General features: G+C 39.7%; 1 protein-coding gene across 1 annotated transcript in view; it reads left to right on the top strand.

Annotated features, from left to right (window-relative positions):
- LOC113406601 (synaptojanin-1-like) overlaps positions 1-19,644 on the top strand; it is a 119,068-nt gene that overhangs the window by 44,329 nt on the left and 55,095 nt on the right. The window contains exons 11-15 of the mRNA XM_026652217.1: positions 2,347-2,499; positions 7,015-7,180; positions 8,420-8,443; positions 15,334-15,525; positions 15,654-15,738. Coding sequence (XP_026508002.1) covers positions 2,347-2,499; positions 7,015-7,180; positions 8,420-8,443; positions 15,334-15,525; positions 15,654-15,738 — 620 coding nt within the window. The remainder of the gene's footprint in view (positions 1-2,346; positions 2,500-7,014; positions 7,181-8,419; positions 8,444-15,333; positions 15,526-15,653; positions 15,739-19,644) is intronic.

The raw sequence follows: 19,644 nt of genomic DNA on the forward strand, positions 1-19,644 counted from the left end.
CTTGAAAGATCTAAGGTTTTTGTAGTGTTTCAGCTGCCTGTACTGCAGGGAATTATTATAATTTTCATCTTATAGAACTCAGAGAAATAAAGGGAAAAACAGGCCAGCTAGGGTCTGTTGTTAATATATATTAATCTTGGTTGGTTTTGGAATTCTTCATCTTTCTGTATGACTTAATTCACTGTGTGTACTGTAAAAAATGATTTGATTAAGTATTCGTTCATCCATATATCTATCCCATATTGATCTTGTCATGGAAAAGATACCGAGATACCTAAAGAAGATCCTTTTGATCCTAAATCTATGTCCATCATAGTTTTGAGCTTGACAGTTCATGGTAGACTGATACTCAGGTTCTGAAGTAGTCCAGTTGGGTGAGCTAGGATGACCTGTATTGAATAATTTCCCATGTTTTATGTGCATTTCAGTTGTCTGTTTTGTAGCAAACAGACACCTGACACTCACTTGAATCAAAATATATAGCAATTTTATATTTACAGGTCTACATTTTGTTCTCTTATACCAGTGTAAATCTGGAGTAAAGTCACTAATTTCATTACAGCAGGAATGTCCAACTCATTCCGTGGTGAGGGCCACATTACCATTTCAGTTAAAATTCATGAGCTGGGAATATAAAGCTCACCAGCAAGAGGCAATTTTTTCAGTAGTCTCCAACTGCTGAATGAGCCCCTTTAATTGTATTTAAATGAAATACATACACTATTTTTTTTTTTAAGTAGGAAGCCTGTTTTTTCTCTTCCAATTAGTTTATCTCTAGTTCCTTGTGTTTCTATAGCCACATTGTAGTTTTTTTTTCCTCTGTTTTCTCCAACCCCTGCCCCACTTTGGACATTTCTCTTCTCCCTTCATCCTAACCATACCACTTTAGGATTCTTCCCCAAATCTCTTTTTTTCCTTGCATCCTTCATAGCATTGCCAACCCTAGGTGTTCAAAAATCAAAAGTAAGGCCCAAAAATTATGAAAAAAAAAAAAAAAAAAAAAATCTTATTTGCCTTCTGGTTTTTGAACATTTAATGTTTGTTTTCAAGCTTATATCCATAACCATAAGGGCTAGAATCATTTAAAAAAAAGGAAGGGAAAGAAAGAAAGAAAGAAAGAAAGAAATTCCCATGTGATTGTATGACTCCAGAAACTGGGACTTTTATAAAAATACCAGATCTCATGAGACTCATGATAAAATTGCAAGAGTTGGCATAATTCTGTCCCTTTGAAGATTCTTCCTCTCCCTTCTCCTGGGGATTTGTCCTACCCCATTTTTTGCTCTCCCTGCTTCTTTGGGAATTTTTCTCTACTCTCTTTTTCTCAACCTCCTTCCCCCACACCCTTTTGTTATCTCCAGGAGTTCTTTCTCCCCCACAATTTGGAAAATTTCCCCCCTCCTCCTTTTTGGAATGGGCAATGAGTGAGGAGAGAGAACATAAAAGGAGCTGCTTCCCCAAGCCTGGGATTGGATAACAGCAGCTGGGTACAAGAGGAAGTAGATATCCAGCTGAGTCTGTTGCAGTAGGGTTCAGTGACTACATCAGGGACTGGAGAGCAAGGGAAATCTCTGTTCCCCTGAGCCTTTTATGTGTGGCATTGTGGAGGTGGCAGTGGTGACTATAAAAATTGCTGCTAGGGCCAAGTCAGGCAGATCTCCTCCCACTTTATCTCCAGCTTCTTCCAAGACCTTTTCAGCTACACCTGGCAGATAGATGCCTGTGAGAAGGCTGTCTGGAAGAAAAGATCCTAGGAGCTAGATCTGCCTGTGTGCCATATATGTCTCATACCTCCAGTTTTAAACTAATGCAACTGTAACTTCTAAAGCTTACTTGATAAATTAACATCCTGCCTACAGTGACTATAAGAATAGTGATTTGAAAATTGTTTCTTGATTCTATTAGTAGAATTTTGAGGGAAGATAAAGTGAAGCACAAAAGACATTGCTGCATTACTCATTTGAGTATCACAGAGCTCTACATCCATTGCATTCTGTTGGGAAAGGTCAGTGATACTCTGAGACTTAGCTGAGGCTCTGATAGGAAGAATGTAGAGTAAACTCTATTTGAATACTAATGAAGAATTAAAGACTTGGAAATAAAAAATAAGGTTATGATATTAAAAAAAGTCAAACCAAAAATAGCTAATTCGATATAGGTGGTCTTTCAATGTTTTAATGTTATTTTTAATGTTATGCTGCTGTGAAAGAGTTTAACGTGATATAGTGTCATTTTCTCCAGAACACAGAGTTAAAGTAAATGCATTTTTTTTTTTTTTGAAGGGAGAATTTGACAATATATATTTTAGTGTATTCACTTCATGAGCCTTCTCTTGAACTGTTGCAGATGCTAACAAAGCAACTGGAGGTTTTAGGTTTAGCTGAGAAGCCTCAGTTGGTTACTCGCTTCCAGGAAGTTTTCCGGTCCATGTGGTCATTAAATGGTGATTCTGTCAGTAAAATATATGCAGGAACTGGAGCTCTTGAAGGAAAGGCTAAGGTAAAAGCACTTTTTAATAATAAACATTTAGCAGTATTTGAAGTCAGTGTTTCATTTTACCATGTTGTGAGGGTTTTCCTTTATCAAATGTACTTTTGTAAAAAAATAATGGTGTAATCAAAAAAAGATAAAATTGAATTAAAATAAAAAAGAAGTCCTAATTAACAAACAGTGTTTCGGTAACATCTTTTCCCAGTTTGAATTTTCCCCCTATTCCTGGTTAGTACCCTCTTTAGAGCCTGGAGAGGCTCAGAGAAGAACCACTGGTCAATTCACATTGCAGCATCAGAAGATATATGTTCAATCCACACTAGTTTCTTTGCATAGTTTGTTTCCTCTCTGGGCCGTTTCCTTCAATTGCATTAATTTCATCTAACATATCAACTTTCAGTTGAACATATTGTGAAAGAAAGTAATAATTCTTGTGTTTACTCTGGTTGGTCTTGTCTTATCTCTTCTATTTACCATGTTAATTTGGCTAGATCATGGGTCTCAAACACGTGGCTGCCTGCGGAGTTATTTGCTGCCGTCTGCCAAGCTCCCTGCCCCCCTCGCCTCCTGGTGTTATTTCCTGCGGCTGCCAAGGTCCCCTCCCCCACCGCCCCCTTTGGCCCCCAGCGCGCCACATCCCCGCTCCTCTGCCTACCTCCAGGCGCTTCCTGCCACCAAACTGCTGTTTGGCGGCACTTAGCACTTTCCAGGAGGGAGGGGGGAGGAGCGGGGAGCCACATGCTCGGGGAGGAGGCGGGGCAGGGGCGAGGATTTTGGGAAGAGGTTGGAATAGGGGCAGGGAGGGGGCGGAGTTGGGGTGGGGACTTTGGGGAAGGGGTTGGAATGGGGGCAGGGCGGGGGGGTGTGTGTTTATATCTTTATATGAAAAGGTGTCAGTGATGTGGCCCTCGGGCCAATGTGCTAGTCCTCATGTGGCCCTCGTGGTGATTTGAGTTTGAGATCCCTGGGCTAGATCATAGTTCATGTTCCTTCAGCTGTACCTTTCTAGTTTTCTGGTTACTGGGAGGAAAAAACCAACCAAACAACTCCTTTACTAGTTTCCTCTGTCTTGTAATATGCAATTCTGTGCTGTTTCCCAGCGTATTGTTCATTTTATTTCTTCAGCCTATTTTGTCCCAGTTAATACACAAGTTGTTCAAATCACCTAATGCTATCTTTTTCTTTTCACAAATGTTTTTTTTCTTTCTTTTTCTTATCCGGTGAGATATAGCAAATGTTGCACCATAAAAATTATATCCCTCTCTTAATCCCTCCAATGTATCCTTTTTCACTCTCATGCAGTTCTTCATGTACAAGTATCAGGGGGTAGCCGTGTTAGTCTGTATCTACAAAAACAACAAGGAGTCTGGTGGCACCTTAAAGACTAACAGATTTATTTGGGCATAAGCTTTCGTGAGTAAAAACCTCACTTCTTCGGATGCATAGAGTGAAAGTTACAGATGCAGGCATTATATACTGACACATGGAGAGCAGGGAGTTACTTCGCAAGTGGAGAACCAGTGTTGACAGGGCCAATTCAATCAGGGTGGATGTGATCCACTCCCAATAATAGATGAGGAGGTGTCAATTCCAGGAGAGGAAAAGCTGCTTCTGTAATGAGCCAGCCACTCCCAGTCCCTATTCAAGCCCCCAGCTAAAACCTCTCCAGCGCATTATCCACGATCTACAACCTATCCTGGAAAATGATCCCTCACTCTCACAGACCTTGGGAGGCAGGCCAGTCCTCGCTTACAGACAGCCCCCCAACCTGAAGCAAATACTCACCAGCAACTACACACCACACCACAGAAACACCAACCCAGGAACCAATCCCTGTAGCAAACCTCGTTGCCTACTCTGTCCCCATATCTACTCTGGCGACACCATCAGAGGACCCAACCACATCAGCCACACCATCAAGGGCTCATTCACCTGCACATCCACTAATGTTATATATGCCATCATGTGCCAGCAATGCCCCTCTGCCATGTACATTGGCCAAACCGGACAGTCCCTCCGCAAAAGAATAAATGGACACAAATCGGACATCAGGAATGGGAACATACATAAGCCAGTAAGTGAACACTTCAATCTCCCTGGTCATTCTATTACAGATTTAAAAGTCACTATCATTGAACAAAAAAACTTCAGAAACAGACTTCAAAGAGAAACAGCAGAACTAAAATTCATTTGCAAATTCAACACCATTAATCTGGGCTTGAATAGGGACTGGGAGTGGCTGGCTCATTACAGAAGCAGCTTTTCCTCTCCTGGAATTGACACCTCCTCATCTATTATTGGGAGTGGATCACATCCACCCTGATTGAATTGGCCCTGTCAACACTGGTTCTCCACTTGCGAAGTAACTCCCTGCTCTCCATGTGTCAGTATATAATGCCTGCATCTGTAACTTTCACTCTATGCATCCGAAGAAGTGAGGTTTTTACTCACGAAAGCTTATGCCCAAATAAATCTGTTAGTCTTTAAGGTGCCACCAGACTCCTTGTTGTTCATGTACAAGAATACTCTTCTTTGCAGTCTCTCAGATCTCCATTTCCATCTTCATTGTGTCATTAATATTTAGACCTTATTTAACTATTTTGTTTTTCCACCATAATGTCAGAAATCCTGTGCACATGTAGCTGTCAATGGCAATAGGCTCCATAAAAATTAGTTAACTGATGGATCAGATTCTGCCTTTAGATTGGTACATGCAAGTCCCATTGATTTGGGAATTGTTTGTGTTCCTCTGAGGGTAGAATTTGGCCCATTATTTTTAATTCTATTTTCTGTGCTAGCAGTGTGATCCAGACCCTGGAAACTTAAGGGTTTCTCCCTGTTTCCTGACTTTTTTTTCTCCTTTGGCCTTATATGTTTGTTTGTTCAATTAAATTAATGCTTCCCTGTCATGCTTCTGATTATTTAGCATTTCATTCACTTTGCTGGTTTCTATTTAGGCACACTATATCTTGTTCCTGTTTGCAAGTTATAAATATTCCTTGTACAACTGTTAACCTTCTTTGCTAGTTCAAAAGTACTCTTTGGTCAGGTACAGCTCATTCTACCTGGAAAAGGTCCATCTGTTCTAAAAGAAACAGTAATACTCACAAAGCCCTGCAATATATGACATTATTTTTGGTAACACATCTAGATCCCGCGTGAACTGTCATCTGCTTCAGGGGCATATTGTTAATATACCTAAAAATATTGCTGGTAGGTTTCTATCCTAATTTCTCAAAGCTTGTTTGTAATCTGTATAGTTGTCATCGATATGTAATTTTGATTCTTCAAGGTCCAAGAGTGCTTAAAAGTTTTTAAAAAAATCACATTTAAGATATGAAAAGATTCTACCTTTAAATTGAAATGTATAAATATACAGTATATTTATATATAGAAGAATCTAGCTTTAAGGACTATTATATTCATTTACATCTAACACCTTAACTACTCTTTCTTTTGCTTTCTCTGGGTTCCTTTCAATTAATTGCCTGAAATGTGAATGGTGAGTGTTTTTTAGATCATGTCATACATTGTGTACATTGTCTGATAGAAAGGAAACAGCCTCTTATTAAAAAAAATTACGGTAAAATAGTGAAGAAACTTTACCACAAGAACACTTCATCCATAAATTTTTAAAAACCATGATTCTGGTTAACTTCCTTCTAACCTTGACAACAGAATAGCTTCTTTTGCTATTTTGTATTATGCTCAACAGACCTAAATAGTGGGATGATTTTGAGCTTTCTTAAAGCTTTGTTTTTAACTATTGTATGCACTGAAAGTGTCCTTTCCAAACAATTCAAGCCAGAAATTTACAATTCTGTAGAGAATATAATCCCATGCAACATCCATGAAGGAATATAGTCTACATGCAGTACTGACTGTGCGTATACCACTGAATGAAATATCAGGCATTCATGATGTGATTATATCATCCTCTCATGTCAGCTGACTCGGGCTTGGGCTGTTTAATTGTGATGTAGATGTTCGGGCTCCAGCCTTAGCCCAAATGTGTCTGCTGCAATTAAACAGCCCCATAATTAAACATAGATATTTCATAATATTAATTATGAATGCATATGTGTGTGTGTGTGTGTGTGTATATATGTGTGTGTGTGTGTGTGTATGTATATATAAAATAATGTTTTGGTTTCATGTGCTTGTTCATCTCCCACTATTTGGGAAAAGCCCAAAATTCCATAGCATGGTCTAAACATTGCATAGTGTGAATTTTTTTTTTAAGACCAAGAACTTAGGTAAAACTAATGTTCTTCTCTCCTCTTTTACTGGAATAATTTGGTTTTTAAATGTACCTTGACATCTCAGAATTGTCTTGTGACTTTTGCGGAAGGAAAAAAATGACATATTACAGTAAACCCAGAAGTTGGAGTTATTTTAGCATTTAAAGTAAATCAACTCACTGATTGTAAAAATTAGAAATTGAAATTTCAAAATATGTGAATGAGTGTTGCCAGTGTTTTATATTTCCAATGTAAAATATTTTATAATCTTCCTCCCTAACAGGCTGGAAAGCTGAAGGATGGTGCTCGTTCTGTGACCAGAACAATTCAAAATAACTTTTTTGATAGCTCCAAGCAGGAGGCCATTGATGTTTTGTTATTGGGGAATACCCTAAATAGTGATTTAGCAGATAAAGCACGGGCTCTCTTAACCACCAGCAGTTTACGTGGTATGTGTATTTCAGGATTTTACTCTATCTGATAACTCTTGTTGCTAATAAAATTATGCAGATTCTGTTTCTAAGCATTATTTAAAAGTATAAATGTCATATAATCTGCTTATTTAAAAATATAGATTCTTATGCTTTGCTAATATTGCCAGGATACCCTGCAGTGATGGTTTCTGTGCTATTTATATGGTGTGGCTAGTTGTAGAGGTGGGATGGTACAAGGGATAAATATTTGTAAACTACATTTTTAGAAAATAACTAGCTTTGTCAGACAAGTACTGTACTTTTAATAGACAGCTTATAGATGTAATTATTTATCTCAAACTTTGTTTTATAGCAATTAGAAACCCAAGTAATTACATATCTAATTTGTGAAAACAAAATTCCTGGTTTAGTAAAACTTCCTACCTTATTTTTCCCAGTTGGGAGCTGGATGTCTTCATCTGACATGTCATATTCATAGTGAAGGGAATTCCCAGTATGAAAATATATTCCCAATAAATTTTGTTAAGGGTTTGAAAAATCTCTTTTTACAGTCAAGTTTTATTTCAGAATATTAGTATTTATCGCAATGTCAGTTTTCTAAGGCATTTCATTGAACAATTAAAGTAGTGCAGAGATTAGGGGAAAATTAAAGTTATAACTCTGGATGGTTTATTTACTGCTTGAAGCCCTGAAAGTCTTCACCCCTCGGACCCCTCTTTTTTGCCCTGGTTGACACACAAGACTCCGTATCATTGCAATCTTCCGTGCATCTGAGGAGTGTTAGATGAGTCTCCTAGAGCAATTCAGTGTCACTCTGAAACTGACTGAATGTTGTTCTGGATTGACTCTGCTCATTTCTTCTCAATCCCGCTGCTGAATGCAAGCTGTCTGTTCAGTGCACATAGATGCTGGTAGCCCAAGGAACAATAGAGTCCCTGTTCATCAAATGTGGATTTTTTTGCATGATCATGCGGCCTATTAACAATAGGGTTACCTGGCCATCATGGAAAATCATTTTAAATTAAAGGGTTCACCAGGAATAGGAACATTAATTAATGACCATCGTAGAGCTTTTTAAACATCTAGATGCGAGTGTCAGGATTTTATAGCACACATAAAGATATGCTTGAACTGATAAATCCAAAAAAAATTGTTACAAAAGTTATATTTCAGAGCATATTCTCATAGCACTACAGTTTTTAAAGCATAATTGTTTACTAATTTCTTCTTGTTTTCTTCTTGCTGCATCCATAGTTTCAGAGCAGTCATTGCAATCAGGTATAGTATAGTAAATTTAAGCCAGAAACATCTGAGTAATTATTGTTCTTCCCTAGCTTTCTCTTGGGTTCCTGCTTAAGAATTCACTCATTCTCTGTTTGTGTAATTTAAGCAAGAGACCAAATCTGCTTTGCCTTCAGATTTTTTGGACTCTGCACTTATGTACCTACCACAAAGTTGGGGATGGTTGTGTAATATGAGGAAAGCTGATGGGGAAAGGGGAAATAAAACATATTTAATTTGTTTGGGAGTGTGATGACAAATTTAATGGATATTTTTCAGAGACTGTTTCTTTCAAGTCGCAAAGGAATTTTTTTGTTTTTAGTCAAAACCAATATTTCAGCTAGGATAAGGAGTAATATACAATAGCAATATCTTTAGAACAGTCACAGTTTTAAGTACGGTAACTTAGGCTAACTTGCTTTTAGAGAATATCTCTTCTTACTGGTTTTGTGTTCTTGCACACAATTAACAAGGTTCAGAATGTGTCATAGGTAAAGATCTAATTGGTTACCCAGTCTCTCCACTATGTCAGGCACAACTTTGTTATACATTACACTAAAGCTTAGAACCCTACTGTTTAACAATAATATATTGTACTTAGATATATGATGTCTTTTATCTGAAGGATAAAACACAAAACATTTTACAAACATTAATTAACGTTTTACAAACATTAAGCCTCACAACTCCCTTCAGTATTATTCTTGTTTTACTGATGGGAAATCTGAGGCACAAGAGACATTCAGCATGTCCATACAGACACTTAGCGTACAGCAAGCTGGGAGGTAAACGTAGAGCACACTAGCCTGCTGTGAATCCTGTTGCCATGTGGACCTTGCTATCATGCACTAAAAGTTCCCTAGTGCAATTTGACTTATTGATGAAGCAACTATAAGTCAAAGCACCCTATGGAACTTTTAGTGTATGGTATTAGGGTTCACATGGCCAGTAATGCGCAGCAAGCTAGTACAATGTAACTTCATACCCTAGCTGGCTTTACACTGAGTCTCTGTGTGGACGAGCCCTAAGTGACTTGCATAGTTTTACACAGTGAATCATTTGCAGAATATAAGAGAGAGGCAGAAAATATATTTATGGGAACTGAAGGTTCCAATGGGTCTTGTAACTCTGCCCAGCCTCAAGAACCTGACCCCGGAGGTGGAAGTGTATGTACAGTCATCTTGTTCATTAACTACCTAAATGCAGTCGTCATATTAGTATGTTGTACAAGACATGTTGTTGACTGGTACGATTATCATATAAAGTGCTTGCTTATTTCTACCACAGTACTGTTTCTGCATGGAAGAAATATTGTGAATTCACTTGGGTGTGCTACTCCTGAATATATAAACAGGTGATGTCTGTACTTCAGTAAAACACCCGTGGCTGGCCCGCGTCAGCTGACTCTGGCTCATGAGGCTTGGGCTATAAAATTGTAGTGTAAACATTCAGGCTTGGGCTGGAGCCTGGGCTCTGGGACACTATAAGGTGAATCATAGAATATCAGGGTTGGAAGGGACCTCAGGAGGTCATCTAGTCCAACCCCCTGCTCAAAGCAGGACCAATTCCCAACTAAATCATCCCAGCCAGGTGGGTAGGGTTCCAGACTCTGGGCTCCAGCCCAAGCCCAATTGTCCACTCTGCAATTTTATAGCCCTGCAGCCTGAACCCCGTGAGCCCAAGTCACCTGACACTGGCCAGGTATGGGTATTTTATTGCAGTGTAGACATACCCTTAATGTTTAGTAGCAGTCAGTATTCTCCAGTGCTTGATACACAGACAACGGCCTACTACTGTTCCAAAGCTAATCCAGCTGCTCCTAATAGATGGAGATATACCTATCTCATAGAACTGGAAGGGACCCCGAAAGGTCATCGAGTCCAGCCCCCTGCCTTCACTAGCAGGACCAAGTCCTGATTTTGCCCCAGATCTCTAAGTGGCCCCTCAAGGATTGAATTCACAACCCTGGGTTTAGCAGGCCAATGCTCAAACCACTGAGCTATCCCTCCCCCACTCCTGTAGCTCATTTGCACGGATAATGTATGGTAGGGGTCATTACAGTTGCACATGACTTTTTTCCCCTCTTTTTAAGAACTCAAATTAAATTTTAAAAATCCGCATTAAAAGAATGTTAAGGTTGCAAAATCAAGCACTCAACATTTAGGAAATGCAAGAATTAATGGATAGTAATGCAAAATGCTACTATATGTAAAGTACAGATTAAAGACCTGGTGCTGCAGCCGTTATATTGTCAAAACTTCCACTGACTTGGCCTGAGAGAGAACTACATAATCAAGCCCATGTCTTATCATTTAAATCACCAAAATACCTTGATTCATGGTTATGATGGTTTGCCTGTAAATTAACAGATCAGAATTTTTTTAAAATGTCCTTGTGGATTATGAAAGTAAGACACTTTTGCAACATTCTGAGGAGAAGGAAGAGGGAACGCACAATAGTATATTTGATTGGGTAGGTGCAGGGAATAAAAAGGTTGGATTCTTTCTTTAATTTTTTTTAAATCCTTAGATTGTAGTTTTTTTGAATGATTTGCTAGTACACCTCTACCCTGATATAACGTGACCCGATATAACACGAATTCGGATATAACGCGGTAAAGCAGCGCTCTGGGGGGACGGGGCTGCACACTCCGGCGGATCAAACCAAGTTCGATATAACGTGGTTTCACTTATAACACAGTAAGATTTTTTGTCTCCCGAGGACAGCGTTATATCGAGGTAGAGGTGTATACTTTTTTTATCTGAAAGCCACTTTCTACTATTGTGCAAGCAATATAAATATAATAAAGTTGTGCCATTCTTAATCTGTTGTATATATTATGAGACAATTTAGACCACTTCTTTAAAACAAATTACTCACCCGCAGAGATGTCAATCTTTTGTTGGACATTTATTTTGTACAACAATTTCTGGGCCTTAATCTTACAGGGCTTGATACAACACCAGTTGAAGTCAGTGGCTTCAGTGGAGTATCCAGCTCCACATGCCCTTAGTCCCTGGGTGAGGAGAGATTGTAGACATAACCAGTGGAAGAGTCCATAGTATTGTTCAGCAGTGACCCTTTGGCCACCTGGGGGGCATTGATAGGTAGAGCTGGGCAAAAATTTTTTGTCAAACTCGTAAAAAATGTAGATTGGGTGATACCAAAACATTTTGAAGGCTCAAGTTGGTTTTGTCAAATTGTTTTGGTTGGGGGGTGAGGGGAATTTTAAAAAATCCTTTTAATTTTATTTTAACTAATTAAAAAGTCATTTTGAACCAAAAAACTGAAACATTTTATTTACAAAAAGTAAACACAAAACATTTTTACTTTGGGTACTTTTTTAAAGTCAGTTTTAAAATGGTTTTTCAGTTTTGTCCAAGTAAAGTTTAGTTTGACCCAAAATTATTTTTTTATTTTTCGTAATTGCCAGCAAACCAAAAACATTTGTTATTCACATAGACCTCTTGACAGATTCTGCAAGGCATCCTATTGAACACTTTGCCTAGAGGATGGTGGCTGTTGCCTGAGGCTTTAAAATAATGAGGATTACAGGGATAGGATTTTTGGAAGGAACCCAGGATAACCCTAAAGAGAACTTAATCAAGAATGTATTGCTCTGTAGATTAAATTATTTAAACAGTACTTAAATGTTAAAAGCTTTTTGCTGGTAACTTATAGTTAAGCATATAAATAGACTACAATTGGAGCTTTAAACATGTAGGTTCCTTCCCCCCCTCCCCCCGGACTTCCTATTAGCTTTGGGAGGTTTCTTATTAGTGCTCATTGCAGCCACTTAACTTTTTATTTAGTATGTCTAAATGAGACCACTAAAACTCTCTTACTCCCCTTTTAAAATACCAAGTATACTTTAAATATTTTTAAAAAATAAATAAGTAAAAAAAAATAGTCTAAAATGTCTCCAGAACGTACACTGCAGCTAAATTACTTTTTCTTTTCTGAGATATAATTTGAAAGGTAGCTACTGGGTTTGTGGAGTGATGGAATAAAAGACATTTTTATTGAACGGAGAAAAAAATGGAAGGAGATAATGTTGATAGGGAGCTATGAAAGAAAATGGGTTCATTACATTTTTTGGGAATGAGAGGCACAATCTCACATTTTTTATTTGTTTTCCTTTTCATATATTTCAATTTAGGACAACAGTCGTGTGGTTTAGAAATCTTTCTGGTTTAAAACATTGTTGATTTTATGCCTGTATTAAGCATGCTGCTAGCAATCTCCTGAAAAATTAAACCCCAGTCCTGTAAGAAGATATGCCAAAAGGGGCTCCTTGCAAAATCAAGGGCTAAGTGATCAAATATTTAATTTTGTGACACTTTTAAAAAGCTATGTGGTATCAGAGCACTGCTATTTTTTTAATCTAAAATAGCCTCTGTAAATAAGGATGCAAATTTGAGTTGAATAGATGAGAGAATTGTGGTACTTTTCCAAAATATGGCCACTTGTTACCACTTGCAGTAGGTTGTGCAGATGTTCAGAATATGACCGTGCATACATTGATCCTTTGGTTCGTCTCATCCTCTTTGGGGTTTGGATACTCTCATTGGCTCTGCTAAGCTTCTTGGGCCTGGTTTTCCTTCAGAGCGTCTCAGATGCTTTGCTTGGCTTCCCTTCAGTGGGATTTGGATACTTCTCTGGCATCTGTTGGGCTCCTTGACTTGGCTTTCCCTTGATGGAGTATGGATGTTCCACTAGTCTCTGTTTGGCTCCCCCTAGGTGAGCTCAGATACCTAAGGCTCCATTCCTCCCTCTGGTTTGTTGGCCCCCACAGCCCAGGTTGGGGAAGGAAATCCGTGGTATTCTCCCAAGTACCACCCATTTGTGGTACCCAGAGGAGATGTCAGTTAAGTACATTGGGCACATCTTGCATAATGGTGATCATCCCTCTCCTTTCTTAATGTTTTAATCAGCAGTGAAATAGTTAAACTCGATAAACTATATTTGTTTACACTCCGTTGACATTTTGAAGATTTTCTTCCAAACTATAAGAGCTAGACATTTACTGAGGGTTGTTTTTTTTTCTCTCCCAATTTGAAAGTTGAGATTCTGGAACAAAGATGGTAGCTTAAAAAGTAAACAAGTACTAGCTCGCCAAACTGCCATGAGCTGACCTAGTCCGATTTCTGAATAAATATATTGTGATCAGTTGCCCACTGTTTCTCAGTGGAGTACAAGGCTAAGGGAAAAATACAATCAGGCTGTTTGCTTTTTGTAATTTTGATAGCACACATGCACCAGGATGATGGTGTTACAAATATGTAAAATAACTATCATTTGGTAAAGCATAATGCACATAAGACTTGCTGTTAATCTATTGCATTTTTTTCTCACTGTGGAAAAGGAAAACTGCAATGTTAATATAAAAGTATTTGGATCTTTAATCTAATTAGGGAGAGGTATTGTTCACTCTAAAAGTGTATCTTCATATATAATACAATTAATCTAACAGGAAGCTGTCACATTACTGATATATGTAAGAAACGTAGTCCCCCAATACCATGGTATCAGAGCATCTCACTGTCACGCTGTCAGGAGTGGCTCACGACCATAAGTGCCAACCTCAGGGAGACTGTCAAAAAATAGAGCAGACACCCCAAACTGGCTCTTCTGTTCTATAATTAGATTTCCCCCAATCCAGTAACAAGTGTGAACTCCTAAACAGTCTTACCAAGGAGTCACAGACAGTCCCCATGGGCATTCGAGTATATCTTGCCACCCAGGACTATGTTATAGATGGTCACTTTACACCAAAAATCACAGTAGTGTTATAGTTACTCCCAGTCCCAAAGGACCGGTCACTTACCCCAGGTTGTTTGTTCTCAGATCTCTTCCCAAAGACAATGTCTATAGCCAGTCCTGTTATAAATTAAGTAAAGGTTTATTAATTAGGAAAAGAAATAAGTTATTTACGAGGTTAAAACAGGAAACATACACACAAATAAGTTAGTCTTAGATTTTAAAAGATAATATGAGCTTCTGTAGTAATCAGCTCCATATGTCCTTTACGGCTGACCCATGCCAAGCACTATGGGGGGAGGGGTGTCTCTTGATTATGTTTAGGAATCTTTGCCCCTCAGAGTCCAGACAGCGTGAAGATCCCAGTTTCTCCAAGTCCTAGGCTAGTGCCCTTACCCATTGGTGAATCTTTCCTCGTCTGATACAGAGTTGGACTTTGGGAATTCATCTCCCATTTCACACACACACACAATCAGATTTGTACATTTCTATTACTGTGTATGATTAATTTATAAGTATCTAACCAAAATAAACAATTCTATTAAAATGATAGGTAAGATAAACTATTTGTATAGATTTATTTATTTAAACTCTTCACATTTAATCAGTGATACAAATTAAGTGATACAAATTAACAAACCTGAATGTCGTCTTTTGTGAGCATTTAAACAGGAACTGAATTTCATTTATTAATCAACATAATCAGAGAGGACTTCATGTTGGGATGAATCATTAAAAACGTTGATTTCCACTGAGACAAATCATTCAGATTAGAGACAGTGCAACAGTGATAATTTTCTAAATAGTTTTAGAAATATCTATCTTAATGTATTTTCTTTCTTAGAAAAGTTAAGAATTTAACTCTAAAACATTATAAATTACTCCAGTTTTGCTTTGTCGGCATCCTGCCCAGACAAGTAACATTCTATTTTCCATTGTGAAGTACATCACTCTTTTTCAATACACTGCAGTTTGCTTTCAAAGCTGATAATTTTCTGCATGCATGTGCATGGATTAGTTGCATTTTGTTTAAGAAGAGAAATGTGTCTTCTAGGATCTTGTTCTGTTGAATTTTGTGAAAGTCATCTTATGCTGGCTAATGCATTTTTTTTAAACCTTTTTTACAGCATCTGTAAAAACGCTAAAGGGTATGTGTGAAAATTTTTATAAGTATTCAAAGCCCAAAAAAATTCGAGTATGTGTTGGAACATGGAATGTCAATGGTGGGAAGCAATTTCGAAGCATTGCATTTAAAAATCAAACACTCACTGACTGGCTTCTAGATGCACCAAAGTTAGCTGGTATCCATGAATTCCAAGGTAGGATATATATTCTCTTGATTTGCTTGAAACCTTTTGATCATTAGAAATAAAAATTGGGATACAAGGTCTTAGTTATAAAGATAATTGTGAAGAAAAAATAGCATTTTTTTAATACTTAAATGCAGATCGAAGAAGCAAACCTATTGACATATTTGCCATTGGATTTGAAGAAATGGTTGAGTTAAATGCAGGAAATATTGTGAATGCAAGGTAAGTGGTATCATTATATACAAATATTGTTCATCTGGTACAAGTATAAAGTTACAAGTTTTAGTAAATATTACATTACATTTTAGGAAAATTATAGCATTTTATAACACCCGTGATTAATTTAAATAACTTTGGTAGAGGCAACTGGTACAGTGACAATCTTCCAAAAGACGTGTACTTTTCCCCAGGAAAAAACTGGAAAGCAGTGACCACTAGGGCCAAATCCAATATGCTCTCACAGATCCGAATAGTCCATACAAGTACATATCTAGAATTGTACCCTCACCAGCCCTAAGACTTTGTTTCTTCCTATAGTGCTGTTGAGGCAGTTTTATCCCAGAAAAATTATTCTTCTTTCAGAGTTTTTGTACATTCCCACTTCTGGGACAGCAGCTCCTAATGTGAGCATGTGGAAGGAACCCTCTTTCGAAGCACTGTCGGAGGGGGTGCGAGGACACTAGGCAGGACGTATGTCAGATGCCCTATTTTATACAAGAAAGCACATTCCTCCAGCCTGGCTGTTTCTTCACCACGGCAGAGAGCAGAAGGGACTCTTGGTCATGTCCTGGGCTATTCCTAGTTTGCATTTAGCTATTTTATTTCTTGTATATAGTTTTCCTAGTGTAGATTAGTAGGGAATTATATTTTTCCAAGTTCTTTCAGAGTTCTCTCCAGCACTGGGACCATGGTCGTCAGCATGGACGCTAAAAAGAGTTTTAAGAAGTGCACGTTATGCCCACCTTCAATCCCAGAATCAGCTGCACATGTTCACTGCCTTGGATAGTCACACTCTATTGCATGATAGGTTGATGAGTAAAGTCAGAACTGGGATTGATAGCAGCCATCACCACCCTCGACAACAGCCTGTTCTCTTATAGAATCATAGAATATCAGGGTTGGAAGGGACCTCAGGAGGTCCTCTACCCCAACCCCCTGCTCAAAGTAGGACCAATCCCCAGATGGATTTTTGCCCCAAATCCCTAAATGGCCCTCTCAAGGATTTGAACTCGCAACCCTGGGTTTAGCAGGCCAATGCTCAAACCACTGAGCTATCCCTCCCTCTAAGTCTTCCAGTCAACTGGAAGAAATTCCTCTTTGACTCACTCCGAGGATAATGTTTCTTGGTGTAATTCTGGCCTTATCACAAGCCAGAGCATTCCTTCTGGAAACGGATTCCTCTGTATCCAGCAGGCCCATGTCATTCTGAAAAGGTTTCCAAAGCAGACCATTTGCTTCTTTCGAAGCCTCCTGGAGCTAGTGGCATTGACACATGTCATTTCTATCACCGGCTGCATGTGAGACTTCTGCAGCATTGGGTAACTCAACTCCATGCCCCAAATAGAGACAGGCTGGAAAGGAGGCTCACTGTCTTGATGCAAGTGTTGTTGCAGTTGAACTGGTGGGAGTTCAGGGACGGTGTTCTCTGAGGATTGTCTTCCTTTTTCCACCTGTGATTCTAGATTAGGTGAAGCAGATAAAGTTTGAAGGACTCTCTGCCTGTTCCTTGAAAGTCCATCAAACAACTATATCTGCATGCCACCAGCATGTTAAAAGGAACATTGAGTTTCTCACCTTACAGCTGTCAGATTCTTAAGGGAACTTGTTAGTTGCCTTTCCTCCTACAAAGGAATCTTCCACTTCTTGGGACTAGAATCTACTTCTAACGAGGCGATGGAGCCTCCCAAGAACAACTTTCCTTAAAGACAGCTTTCATTTGTTGCCATTACCTCAGCAAGGAGAGTTAGTGAGCTAAGAGCTCTAATGGCCAGTCTACTGTATGTAGTAGTCTACAAAGATGAAGTGGTATCTACCCTTCACTTTTTTCAAAGTCCTTCCCATCCTGTGTTCTTCCTTAGACTCCATTCACAGCTTTTACCCTGAGAACACAAAAGCCTTTGGAAAGTCAAACAGGTTACTTTCAGCAGATGAGGAAAGATGCGAGGGAGAATTTACCTCAATCCAGAAACCGTTTTAGTGAATTAGGAAGCACATAAGCTCTTTTACAATATAACTAGAGTGCCAGTGTCTGCAGGATTAAGGGTCCACTGCATATGGAAACTGCTGCCTCCAGGGCTTTTTTAGGCATCTTCCAACATTGGAGGTTGGTAGGGCAGCAATTTGGAGTTTAGTATATACCTTCAACATATATTATTCCACAGACTTGACATCACGCTCCAGTGCCCATTTTGGGATAGTGGTGCTACAGTCCATATTTCACTAAGAACTCCTTGCCCACTGTTCATCAGAGAGTGCACAGCCTAGAAGTTTAAAAAAAAAGTTATTTACCAATTATCAGTAACTGTTGCTCTTTGAGAGCTGCCTCTGTGCATTCGCATTTCCTGCCCATCTTCATCTCTAGCTTGGAGTTCTACAAGTCATCACTACTTGTGGTTCAGGAGAAGGAACTGAAGCAGTTTGGGAGTGGGATGTGAGTGACTAGGGTATCTGATGTAAGATGCCATGCAAGAGTGATTGTGCCCTCCTCAATGGACATGGCTTTAAAAGAGGGTTCCGTATGATCTCTTCTAGAAGCATTATAATCTCTATTTCTGTTCAGTTGGCTACTACAGCATTGGGTTTGTGTTACATCTGGAATGAGAGCCAAGGTTTTTGATTGCATAAAGAAAAAGCTTTCCAGTCATTGCCTCGAGGGGGAAAGCAGTTAAACTGAAGTAAATGGAGTAACCACACATTTACACTGGTGTAGCTGAGTTCAGAATCGGACATGGTGCTCTGTACTCACTATTGCAAATTGTTAGGCAGTGATTACCCAGTACAATTTCTGTGTCTGGGATTTCTTTGATCCTTTCTTGGACCATTTGGTTGCTGACAAATAAAAAGAGAACGACATTATTATGCAGGTCCAGAATGTGCCTTCTCATTCTGTTTAGGCAATGTGAGATGTATTTGATACAGTAACTCCTCACTTAAAGTCGTCCTGGTTAACGTTGTTTTGTTGTTACGTTGTTGATCAATTAAAGAACATGCTCATTTAAAGTTGTGCAATGCTCCCTTATAATGTTGTTTGGCAGTTGCTTGCTTTGTCCACTGCTTGCAGAAAGAGCAGCCCATTGGAGCTAGCTGGTGGGGGGCTTGGAACCAGAGTGGACCGGCAGCCCCCTATCAGCTCCCTGCTCTCCTAAGTTCCCTGTGCGGCAGCCGCCCAGCAGGCTATCAATTGCCGACAGTTCAGCTGTCTCTCTCTCTCCGCCCCCCCCCCCCGCCCCCCACTGCCATATGCTGCTCCTGCCAGGGCCGGCTCCAGGGTTTTTGCCGCCCCAAGTGGCGGGGCGGGGGTGGAGGGGGAAGCTGCGATCGCGATCGGCAGTACTTTGGCGGCAGCTCCACCGCGCCGCTTTCTTCGGCGGCAGGTCCTTCCCTCTGGGACCCGCCGCCGAAGAGCCGGACATGCCGCCCCTTCCCCTTGGCCGCTCCAAGCACCTGCTTGCTGCGCTGGTGCCTGGAGTCGGCCCTGGCTCCTGCCCTCTGCCTTGGAGCTGCTCCCAGGAGCCGCCTCCTTGCTGTGCGGAGGGGAGGGGGAAGAGAAGGGCTAATGTCAGGGTGTCCCCCTCCCCCTTGCTCCTGCGCCCCGCTTACCCCATCTCCATAGAGCTGGGGGGGACAGGACAGGGCTCAGGACAGAGGGAGCTTGCTGACAGCAGCTGCTGTCTCAACTTGCTGATCTACGTAAAAAGGCAATGTACTTAGAGTGGGGTCAGTGTACTTAAAGGAGCAATGCGCATAGCACTCTTGCTCTCTCTCTGTCTGCCATGCTGTCGCTCCTCCCTCCATTTGTGCTGCCTTGTAGAATGTGAGGCTACATTAACAACAATGTGTTAACCCTTGAGGGCTCAGCCAAGTACCAGTTCATCATTTAGCAGTAAGGCATTCCCTGGGAAATATCCC

This window comes from Terrapene carolina, unplaced genomic scaffold, assembly GCF_002925995.2.
Source record: "Terrapene carolina triunguis isolate 2854851 unplaced genomic scaffold, T_m_triunguis-2.0 Scaffold31, whole genome shotgun sequence".
NCBI classification, from domain to species: domain Eukaryota; kingdom Metazoa; phylum Chordata; order Testudines; family Emydidae; genus Terrapene; species Terrapene triunguis.